We start from the raw sequence: 12377 nt of genomic DNA, 5'->3' as shown, positions 1-12377 counted from the left end.
TATTAGCTTACAAAATGTGAGTCACTGTTAAAGATACATTTTGCTTCAGTGGGAGAGAGAGCAGTTATTACTGTTCCTATGGATGCATGTGAAAATAGGTTATGTATTCTCTTGTGACTTTGAATATGTCATTTCCCCCACATGTGGAAAAATAACTGTATGTGTGCAATTTTGAGGGTAAAAATGGCAGGATGGAAGGAAGTCAAACAGTCATCTTCTATTCTCTGGTAACTCTTCCATTCTAGTCTGTAGCCAACCCCAAGACTCCTTTTCAGAAAAACAAATAAGCAAAGAAGGGGAATAAATTCTTGGTGTTATGTCTAGCTTGGCCATTGCGTCCAGCAATGTTGCAAATAACACCTAATGACATACCTAGAAGTAATACCTAGACTTTGACTGCAATTGTAAACCCATGTACCTGAAAATAAATGTCTGTGTGTGCCCAGTCTAGTACAGTACAGGATTATAATGATGCACTTGTGGTCCAAGGTAATAAAAACTAACTTCGTTGTTACATGTTTAGGTTCCTGGTGTCAATGAACTTCATGGACTTGCAGAAATAGAAGAACGGGGAAAAGTAAGGCTACCTGTGGTGTAATTAGAATGATGATCTGTCCCATTGTCAATGATTTCCATTTAAGCATTATTAAAATCTTAATCGAGAATATACTTTCAGTCTAACTGGAACTGGGCAATTTATTCTTAAATTCCACTATAATATGTATGCTTCGTTTTTCAAAAGAGCTGTGCCTTCTGGGAAACCTAGAACTGATTCCAACTATCTGTCTTAAGCAGATCCAAGAAATGTTTGCATGAAACTAGATGCCGGAAGCCAGAAGGCCTTTCATAGGCACACTTGTGTGATGAGTCGTCTCCTCCTTGTCACAAAGTTGCATCATTTTTGGCGATGGCCTGAGTATTTTTGGAATGCAGCATTAAGAGGAAATAATTGGCCAATCCTGAATTCTAGCCAAGTGTTCTGAACTCCTACCTAACTCTTGTCTTTCTTCTTCATATTTGTCATTTCAATCTGCCAGCGTTTCAGTCTTCCAGCCCGAATTCTTTCTATGCAATTTAATAAAGTACTTTTTTGGGGGGGTAGCAATATCCCAAATGTGTTTTGGAAAATTGTATGGAAAGCCTTGTAGAAGGCGTATGAGTAATTGTGCTCACAACATGTCTGTCAAACATACTGGGGAATAATCAATTAAGTTTTACTCAGAGTAGACTCATTGAACATGACTAAGTTAGGCTCATTAGTTACAATGGGTCCATTCTGAGTAAAGTGGATTTAAATACCACTCATTGTGTGTATGAAGATGCTTTAATCTTCAGGGCAAGAACCCATTAATCACCTGGAACAGCTCCATTACATAACACAGGGATAAGCTTAATTCATGTTTCTACAGTATATTCCTATGTGCAGGTCCTCTTGTGTTCAATGGGGATTACATTATTGTTATTTAAAAATTTTGGTCACCTTTTTCAAAAAGCCCCAAGGCATCTTGCAGAAATAGAAAATGTATAAAAGAAATATTTTAAAATAAAAATTATAAACTTATACATTTTGTAAGTTTAAAACCAATAAAAAACAACAGATCCATATAATACTACAAACAAGCACCCCATAAATATCAACAAAATCAAATGTTAAGTTTATAAGAATTTTGATTTGGAAATGACTTCCAAATGATTTGCACTGAAATCCAATTAGGGGGATATGAGGAAGTCACTTAACAATGTTAATAAGATTAGTTTTAATAAGGTTATGATTTATGTTTGTCTGTTTGTGTGTTTATAATTTTGTGAAAATCAATAATTTTTTGGGGGGGAAAAAACACAAAATCAAATGTGTGCATGGTTAAGTGCAGCCTTACTGTGCTAGATGAATTGGGCTACCAAGTAAGTCTCTTCTTTTTAGACTGTCACAGAAGTGTGACACTATTGCGTACACCTGTGAAACTGGAACAGAACAACTCCCCAGCTGAAAAGTTGATTATTGTGTTATTATTATTTATTTAATTAATATAACCCCCTATACCTGGGGGTCTCAGGGCAGTAAGACTCTCTGAGACTTTTGAATGTATAAAGTGATATAAAGTCTAATAAATCAAATTAAAATTAAGTAGAATCAATAGAAAAGAAACTGTGGACCAGGTAAGAAACAATATTTCAAATCCACAGAGGTGGACAAACTTAGCAAGAATGATGAGCGAAGGAGGAGTTGTCACAGATTTGCTTCTGCCTACTCACAGTGATTACAACAGAGAAATTCCAAGCTGAATATAAGATTGTGCGCATGCACATTTAGTTGGTTGTACTTTGAAACAATGCATCGTAGCTCAGTGGCAGAGAATCTTCTTGGAATGCAGAAGGTCTCAGATTCAATCCCTGTCATCTCCAGCCCTTGTCCCAGAGAGCTACTGAACTAGGTGGAACAATGGGCTGATTCAGTAGAAGGTAACTTCCTACATTGCTATGATTCACTTACGGCTTTTAAGCATGAAAGCCAAAGCTGTACTAATTCCCAGCTGTGAATAATGCAGATTAGATACTCATTAAATTAACATTGATAGCCTATCTGATGGAAACATCATTGCTGGATTAGTGTTGTTGCACTAAATCTGAAGGGCAGGGTTGGGAGCAGAGTTATTTTTTTAAAAAAGTACAATGATTTACACAGCAAAGATTTCTGGGAGCATCTCACCAATGATCCACTAACTTGTGATCTAGTGAGTACAGTCGCCATGTCATGATTCAGATACCCTGAATCAAATAATTTAAATCCCAACCCTGTGTAAACGTTCTGTCATTCAGGAAAAGAGTGCAGTACAGCTATCCCTCTGCACAGGTAGACTTAAGAGACCATGGATGCTTAACGTATTAAGAGTGCAGAGTACAAGCAATGCCCGCAACAAGATATATGCATCAGTATATGCATTTTCTCCATTCTTAATTAAGACGGGCGCAAGTGGTGCATAATAAGGTTGCAAAATAAACCTTGAAAGTGAGAACCTTGACAGCTGTCAGTTATTGGCTTTGTAATACACTACGCTGTTCATGGAATCTAATTAGTTGAACTTGGCTCAGTGGAACTGAAGAGAAGGCCCATGTGCAATGTTGCTGCTTATCAAAATAATAAATTATCATCCTAAATTGCATCACACTAACTGTGTAGCCATATTATATTTCAGGATTATTTCTGCTACTGTTCCCCTTACTTATGCTTGATTTATGAAAGAGTATTAATCATATCTCAACACACAGTGGAAGATGGGATTGTGATGACATGAGCACTTGATTTGGGCAGTGATTTTTTAAAGTGTGAAAATAAAACATGGAGTCAGAACTTCAGTTGGTTGTATATTGTTGAAGCTCCATTGCAGATCATTATTTTATATAACTGTCTTGAGAGTGACTATAGAATCATAGAACTGTAGCCTTGGAAGCCAACGTGAGGGTCATCTAATTCAATGCCCTGCAATTCAGGAATCTCAACTAAAGCATCCATGACAGATGACCATCTAACCTCTGCTTAAAAACCATCTTCCAAGGGAGTTCATTCCACTGCCGAACAGCTCTTACCACCAGAAAATTCTTGCTGATGTTTAGCTGGAATCTCCTTCCTTGTAATTTGATGCCATTGGTTCAGGTCCTACCCTCCAAAGCAGGACAAAACAAACTTGCTCTGCCTTCCATGTGACAACCCTTTAGATATCTGAAGATGGCTATCATATCTCTTCTCAGTCTCCTTTTCTCTAGGCTAAACATACCCAAACGTTGCCTACAAGGCTTGGTTTCCAGACCCTTAATCATCTTGGTTACCCTCCCCTGCATATGTTTCTGCTTATTCATATTTTTTTAAAAATTGTGGCACCTGGAACTGGACATGGTTCTCCAGGTATGATCTGACCAAGACAGAATACAACAGGACTATTACTTCGCTTGATCAGGGCATTATACTTCTGTTAATGCAGCCTAGAATAACTTTGACTCCTGTTAAGCTTGTGGTCTACTAAGACCCCTAGATCCTTTTTGCATGTCCCAGTGGCAAGGCCAGTGTTCTCATCTTATATTGGTGCAGCCATCCTGCCTAAGTGCAGGTCCTTAGATATGTCCCTACTGAAATTCATTTTGTTAGTTTCCCCAGTTCTCCACTCTGCTAAGGTCATTTTGAATCCCGATTCTGTCTTCTGCAGCATTAGTTACCCCTCCCAGTTTGGCGTTTTCTGCACATTGGATGAGCATCCCATCAATTCCTTGGCAGAATTTTTAAATTTTTAAATGGCAGGGTTTATTGATCAAAATAGCTATCTGCATATTCTAGGAACCTTGTGGGTCTTCAGGGGCTGTTCTAGATTTCCTTAATAAGACTAGAAATGGGGGTGGGGGAAGTTTCCCATAAATGTCTGTCTTCAGCCTTTTAACACTGAGTTGATTTGCAGAAGGTCTCATGGTCAATTCCAGACATCTTTTTAATATTTATTTTTATGATCTAAATTATTACAAATCAAACCGAATTACTTTAATTTGATACAATTTCTTAAAATCAGGTTTCCCGCTCCTGTTGCAAACGTATGTTGATCATTTCCTCCTGCAGCTGTATCATTTCTTATTTAGTGGCCAGTTGTCACCCTTCACTTGCCGATACATCTTTAATTAGATGGATGAAGTAGTAGATGATATGTCTGAGGCTCTGGAAGGCTGCTGTCAGTCAGATGGGCAAATAATCTGACTGGGTATAACATAGCTTCCTGTAGGGTGCGGCTTTCTCCTGATTGAAGTACAGATTGTTTGAGAACCAGAACATTCACAGGGAAGCCAAAATGCTTGTTTACAAAGTTATTGTACTCCCAACCTTACTGTATGCTTGTGAAACATGGACCACTTATAAACCCCATCTCTATCTCCTCAAAAGATTCCATCAATGGTGTCTCCGAAAAAAATTACACATCACTTAGGAAGACAGGCTAACTAATACTAGTGTACTGGAAGAAGCAAAGATCACCAGTACTGTAGCAATGATCTTCAACATCAGCTTCATTGGACTGGTCATGTTGTGTTGATGCCTGATTATCGTCTTCCAAAGCAACTACTCTATTCCGAACTTAAAAATGGAAAGCGTAATGCCGGTGGTCAGCAAAAGAGGTTTAAAGACTGTCTCAAGGCAAATTTTAAAAAATGTAGTATAAACACCAACAATTGGGAAACACTTGCCTGCGAGTGCTCCAGTTGGAGAACAGCCTTTACCAAAGGTGTCATGGGCTTTGAAGACACTGAAACTCAGGATGCAAGGGAGAAACGTGCTAAGAGGAAGGTACACTTGGCAAACCCTCACTGTGATCAATTCCCACTTGGAAACCAATGTCTCCACTGTGGAAGGATGTGTGGATCCAGAACTGGCCTCCAAAGTCACTTACGGACTCATTGTTAAAACCGTGTTTATGGAAGACAATCTTACTCAGCTATGAGTGATAGCCAAAGACGAAGAAGACTTTTAATTTTAAAACATTTGGGGCTGCCTTTCCTCCTTTTTTCCTTGTTGCCTTGCTGCCAAATTAAAAACAACAAACCTTTGATATATGTTGAAAAATTGTGACTAGATCACTAAAACCGACATTGTGTCCATTGGTTGATACTGATTGTGTCCATTGGTTGATACTGTTATCAACCAGACTTTGAATTGTTTCATTCTCTTTCCCCTCAGAAAAGGAATCCTAAACAGACACACAGATGCTGTTTCTGATCCACCAGGGCATTACTGACTGAAAACTAACGCCTTCTAATACACCACAGAATTCTCTGCCATGTAGAATAAGGAATCACACCGTGGTTCCTTATCACACAAACCTATGTAGAATTGGTTCTTCAAAGACAGAAAGTGTGATCTATCACAATGAACGTTCTATGGATACTTAATATATAAAAAGAATAGTTTCTCATGCCAAGTATCAGCTCTTTATCCTAGTAAACATATTGGGGTTGGGAAAGAAATACATACATCTATATTCTCAAAGGAAATACTAATCTGATTACTGTTGTTGAATTTAACTCTCCGCTAAAAGAAAGACAAAGTGGTATTATTCTCTCTAAGATATAGCAACCAAATAAAGGCTCCTTCTTTTTCAATGCAATTTTCTAAATAATGAGGTAAACATTAATCTCTGCTAAGATCTTCTCTGCTCTGGGATGATCGGGGATGATCAGGAACCCCCCCCCCCATCTCTATTAGCAACAGTTATCTGTGCTTTTTGGTGGTATAATGCAATCAGAATATTGCTCATCACAGCAATTTGTAGACAGGTTAAGTAAATTAAATCACTCAATGTCTCTTTTTGTAACAGCTCTAAAGTTAAAAGTAATCTGCAAAGAAAATACACAGTTTCAATTGGTTTGTAATATGTGTTAATGATCTTTGGTAAAAAATTTCTGATAACACACTACAATTCCCTCAGGGACAGGCTTGTGAATAAGTGGATTTTTTTTTTAAAAAAAAGTCTTAAATATCATTAGCTAGTGATTTATTTGAAATAAAAAAAAGCTGTTAAAGAATAAATTGCTTAGGTATACAAATGAAAAGGACGATCTTTTTTAAGGATAATATATGTTGCCACTATGCATTCTGTTGTACAAGGAAATAATTGAAAATCTGACTTGATACAAGGAACACAGTATCAACCCATGGATACAATATTAGTTTTACTGACCTGTTTAACATGTTTTAAGCAGAAATCCTGGGAGTAAGTGTCACTGAACTCAATGGGGCTTTCCTCTGAGCAAATATGCATAGGATTGCAGTTAGCCATGTAGCCATTATAGCTTTTTTTAAAGGCTAGCCTGGGGAATAGTTTTTATTCTTTAGCTCTAATGCAGCGGAGACAAGTGTAATGCTGAATTTCAGCTGCCTGGCAAAGACTTTCTTATTGCAGCAGGTTTGTATGATGAATTTTAATTGTTCTTATTCTCTTCTAGGAATAATTGTTCTTATAATTGTTCTTATAAACATTTTTGTTTATACCACTTAGATAATCTAAATATTAACCGGTATATATTATATATTGAATAATTATATTAATATATTATTAATATATTATTATTATTATTATTATTATTATTATTATTATTATTACAATAAATATATGAAAGAGGAGTCCTAGCCAGATGTCAAATTCATCTAAATGCAGAAGATCCCTGGCTCAATCTCTGGCATCTCCAGGTACGACCGGGGAAGTTTTTGAAAACCTGGAGACCAGTTACCAATCAGTGTAGGTAATATTGAAATCGACCAGTGGTCTGATTTAATATAAGGCAGCTCCCTATTTTCATAGCAGTAGAAGAAACAAACTTTATTCTGTTTGTTAACCAGTACTACAGCCCAGACTAAACGCATTCCTTAGCTATTTCATGCAGAAAGTTGTTCTGACTAGAGCCATCAGGCTTAAAGGTCAACACATGCCACTCTTTTTAGGCAACAAGAGGCCCCGGCATGTAGACTATCCAAGGATCTTTTAACTGCTCTGTTCAGAGTCTGAAACGTAGGCATTGGACACATTTAACAGGAAAAATCAGGCATAGGCAACCTTCGGCCCTCCAGATGTTTTGGGACTACAACTCCCATCATCCCTGACCACTGGTCCTGTTAGCTAGGGATGATGGGAGTTGCAGTCCCAAAACATCTGGAGGGCCGAGTTTGCCTAGGCCTGGGAAAGATGCTGCACTGCTCTTAAATCTGTTTCCAAATAGTCTCCTTTAATCAATCAGTTATGGAGACTGTGATGCATACACATGGATCTCCCTTGCCCATAAGAGATTTCTCATTCTATTAAATGCAAGAGGAGTGCCCCACACAAAGGGATGAGTAGACGGGAGTCCACTGCTTCGCTGAAGTGAATGGAGAAGCATGCACAGGGGAGAATGCCACAGGTGCATCTAGTGCTCTTCTTCTTCTTCTTCTTCTTCTTCTTCTTCTTCTTCTTCTTCTTCAAATAATGTTTAGGGGTACTGTTCATATTGACTCAAGAAAACCACCATTTTATAGTTTAAACCAGGAAAAATAAATACAATAAAAGGACAAAAGGACAAAGATTCACAAAATGTTTAGGGGTATCCGTACCCCTGCATCCCCCCAAGAAAAAAGCACTAGGTGCACCAGAGCAAACGTGTGTGTGTGTGTGTAGGATTTAGAATAAGCATTGTGTATTTACAGCAAATTCAGATGCTGAGTTATGATGGCTATGTCTCCAAAACAGAGTCACTGGGAACAAACAGGTAAGTTTCAGAATGATTGGGGGAACATCTAGATTTGCAGAAGAACAAGAAATATTTAGAGGACATAAATAAGGGAGCAGCATCCTCTACTTAAAGCAGCCCAATGAAGATTGAGCATGCTCAGTGGCTACAGAATGCACTATCTATAAGGCGGATGGAGGGGGGACAGGACAGGAAGGGGAGTAAAAAACCATCAGGCAGGGGAGAGGGGAACAGACCTGGGCAAAGGTCAGTTGGTAGAGCACAAGATTCTTAATTTCAGGGGTTCGAGCCCCGCATTGGGCAAAATATTCCTGCATCGCAGGGCGGTTGGACTTGATGACCCTCGTATTCCCTTCCAACTCTACACTTCCATGATTCTACGATCCTGAAAGATGGTATGGCTGGCAGGAGCACCCCAGCAGGAGCAGCCTTCTGTTACTGGTGCCTTTTGCGTAAGTGATTTGGAATGCTCAGCGTATGCACTTGCCTTACGCTGAAACAGCTCACTGAGTCCAGTTTTATCAACTTTGATTGTTATCCTGCTGCTCAAAGTGAAAGTGCTGGAGGTGGAGTCCTGGAGCTACTTCAAGCAAAGCGTGTCCTGCTACTGATTCAGAACCTATGACTTTATGTGGACAACGCCCCCTACAAAGTATAAGCTACTTTTATTTCTTATTATTATTACTGATTTTTAAAAATTTAATTTGCACACTGTAAGGGTATCAGAGGGTTGCTCGAGAGCAATCAGGCAAATGCCTCCCTGGTTGGCTGTAAAGCCTTGTTATTGGTGCAAAAAAACACACAAACAAAACATTCACCATGCAGAGCGCCACTATTCCGTGGCTCACTCATTCACTGGCAGAATCTGAGAGTGGGCGGTCCTTAAACCTTCCCCAGCAGAGTAGTTTCTTGACACCCAGTCTGCGCTTCCCCTCTCTGCGTGGAAGCCTCCTGCGCAAGGAGGGTGTGGGTAATGGAGGACCTCTCTCCTCCCTGCTTTGCTCAGGCAAGGTGTCCTGGCACTGCCTCGCCTCCTCCAAGCCCTGAAGCTCCTCTCCGCTGGAGGTGTGGTTACTCTCCTCCGCTGAGGAGGTGCTGCTTCCCACAATCTTTGGGAGCTTTCTGTAATCCATCCGGCTTTCCCCCTCTCGCCCCTGAGCCGATGGCAGTTCCCTGACACACACCATCCTTCATCCAAAGAACTCAGGGTGGTTTGGAGCATAAAAATACAAAATAAAAACACATATTGTTGTCACTCCCCCCCCCTTCTGCAGCAATATATGATAGAATGCCTTTTTTTCGCACCCACCTGCTTGCGTCCTCCTTAGCATCCTAAATATAGGATCTTTAAAAATCAATTTCTGAAAAGTTCCACTTTTAGGATGTGGTTTAAATTACCAAAAATACACTAGTGAATGACATGCTGATGTATCCTAGCCAGAGAAAGCCGTTTTAGGAAAATAAAAAGCACCATTCTTGTATGCCCCGGCTATTCCTTTTGGACCACTTTTGTTGCTTAAACAGCTTATTGTTTAGACTGCTGCTAAATTCCCATCCTATCAACTTCTGTTGATTTTCTGGGGTTTTTTTGCACAATGGTGAGACGTAAGCATAAGATGATATTCACATTCATTTTATGAAAATCCTCGGCTTTTGATGCTTTATGGCACAATCTGAAAAACCCCCACACTGAACATATTGTCTTGTCTATTAAATAAATATAAACAGTGCTGCCATGGTGTGCTGCAAAAAGTAATTATATTGCTAGTCAGCAGCCTAACAGTTCACTTCAGGCAATAAATCCTGATCAACAAACAATACTTCTTCAGTGCTAAATTGGATCTTGGTGGTAATTGAATGTCCTTAACTTAGTATTTTCTTGGATTGGAGGAATATCATTTTCATGTACTCTCTTTAAATTTTCATTAAGGAAAGCTACAGCTACCTGCTGCCTCATCTGGTCATGTTTAATGATATTCTCTAACTCTTCTTTGTACCAGCAGGACCTTCTTTAAATTGGTCAACTGGGTGGAACATTGTTTTCATGAGTTTAATATACTTGGAATTAGTCTTGGAAAAATAATGACATAAAATGAGGTAATATTTCACACACACACATACATACAGCCACATTTTATTTACTTCCTTTTGGCAAGTTATTCCAATAAGGCTTGCCCCAAATAACTACATCTAGCTATATCTGCATTCACCAAAGTGACAGTCTGTGGACTACCACCGTTTGCACTGAAATAGAGCCAGTTCCCTGCATTATATATCTTTGTCACACTCAGAGCACATCAGACAGAATGCTGGGAGCCATGTTTCTTTCTGTTGGTGGTAGGAAGTCTCCACTGGGGAGTACGCAGAGATGTGTTTGGCCACAGGGGTCTCTGCAATATACAGCCCACTCTCTTCATCACAATGGCAGACACGGTACTAGTGTACAATTCAGATATCCATTTTTTGTTCATTATATTGAAGTTGTGCCTGAGAGACTTTATGTGGATTGTTATGCCTGTCTGTACAAATGGCAGTCAATATCTTATGCAAATAAAGAACACAAAAATAGTTTTGCAATAAAATAATGCTTTTAGTGGGTGGGCATTTTTGCTCCACATGTTTAAAGACCTTATAGTGTGAAGAAGAAGGAAAGTAGATTGTATTGTTAACAATAAAGCCTTTAACGTGTGGAAAAAACCCCAAAGTCCTGTGTGTATTTGTGTGGTGTTTTTTTAAATGATATTTGTTATTAAAGTTAGTCAGATGTTCCTTAAAATGTTCCCTATACCAGGATATTGTGTTTTAAACATATGTGCATTTTTATATGAGCAGAAATTATTCAAATACTGTCAACTGTAAACAAACTAGGGCTATTGAATAGGTTTAATTTCAGAGCGATTTAATTTGTGGCAGCTGCTTTCAGTCCAAATTTTACATTTGAAAGCAGACTGATGTTCCCTTGGTAAATTAGTGCTTAACTTTATTTAATACATTTGAAATTCCCTCTTCCTTCAAGGATCTCAGAGTGACATTACCTTCACAACAAGCTTGAGAGGTAGGTGAAGCTGAGAGCTGTTGCTTGACTCAATGAGGTCCATGGCTGTGGGTTATTTGAACCTGGGTTGCTCAAATCAAAGTCCCAGTTCACCAGCACCACAGCTCTAAATCTCTCTCTCTCTCTGCACAATTTAGAAACAGGGATTACAGTCAGACAGAGAGAAATGCCGCATCCATTCTTTGGTGATGCAATGTAACCAGGAGACAATATGTAAGGGTTCTTTTAAACATGAGCATCACATTGAGTCATCACTTGATCATTCAATATTCTCTGTCTAAAAAATATCCTGCTTGAGTTGGCATCATGCAATATGGAAGTCCAGTCTGTGATGACTAATTGGCATCCACACATGCAACAATCACTTGATGCTGCTTGCAATGAGTGGTTGACATGCACATGTGAACTGGGGCTAATGCTGCAATATGCATCCCTAGGGAAGAAGCAAACTGAAAGGCAAACAGCTGAAGCAGCACCGGAATGGAAAATCACTTGGATACAACTGAAGAATAAAAACTTGGCAGAATCAAAACAGCAGAATCATGTAATGCAATCTCTCTTAAAAGATTGCACCACTTCAGACTATCAGGAGTGGCAGGAAAGGAGGGTGGCATGCTTGGATTTCCCTCAGATAAAAGCATTCTCCCAACAGAAGAGGTGTCAGAGAAAAGGACCCACCCAGCTAAGTCCTTTTCCTGACAAGATAGCTCTATGTGTGTGAGAAGGCAGTTCTCTATCTGTCTATCTATCGATCTTGTGCAGCTGTGGCAAGATTTGGCTTGTATCCATATCTGTAGTGTTTGGAAGCAGCCCAATCTGTTTTGGATCTGTTCTGTGTTGTTCCAATTTGACCCAACCCAGTAATGTTAAAGATTATACAGTACCGAATCATTCTGATTCACCTAATTATTTTGGATATATGCAGAGCTGATGCTATATATCTATATGAAAATTTCAAATGTGCAATTCCTGACCTATAGTTTGAACTGGTATACACCACCGAAAACATGCTTCACTCAATAAGGTACAACTATGTATATTAAAAAGAGAGAGAAAATGTTCTCTTTTGTGG

At 39.0% G+C, this 12377-nt stretch overlaps 1 protein-coding gene across 6 annotated transcripts in view; it reads left to right on the top strand.

Moving 5' to 3' along the window:
* The window catches only part of LOC309530191 (uncharacterized protein), a 65607-nt gene that overhangs the window by 36550 nt on the left and 16680 nt on the right, over positions 1–12377 (top strand). For 4 of the 6 annotated variants that reach the window (XR_014218645.1, XR_014218646.1, XR_014218648.1 and 1 more), the window contains one exon: positions 524–7957. Coding sequence is in view for 1 of the 6 variants with exons in the window: in XM_082218920.1 (XP_082075046.1) it covers positions 524–577 (54 nt within the window). In the remaining 5 variants the exon portion in view is untranslated. Of the gene's footprint in view, positions 1–523; positions 7958–12377 lie in introns of those variants that run through there. The other 2 variants (XR_014218647.1, XM_082218920.1) reach the window with 2 other exon arrangements.

This window comes from Podarcis vaucheri (assembly GCF_965113315.1).
Source record: "Podarcis vaucheri genome assembly, chromosome: 4".
In the NCBI taxonomy this organism is placed as follows: Eukaryota; Metazoa; Chordata; class Lepidosauria; order Squamata; family Lacertidae; genus Podarcis; species Podarcis vaucheri.
Note: the sequence above shows the minus strand (reverse complement) of the source record. Positions and strands in the feature narration are given on the sequence as shown.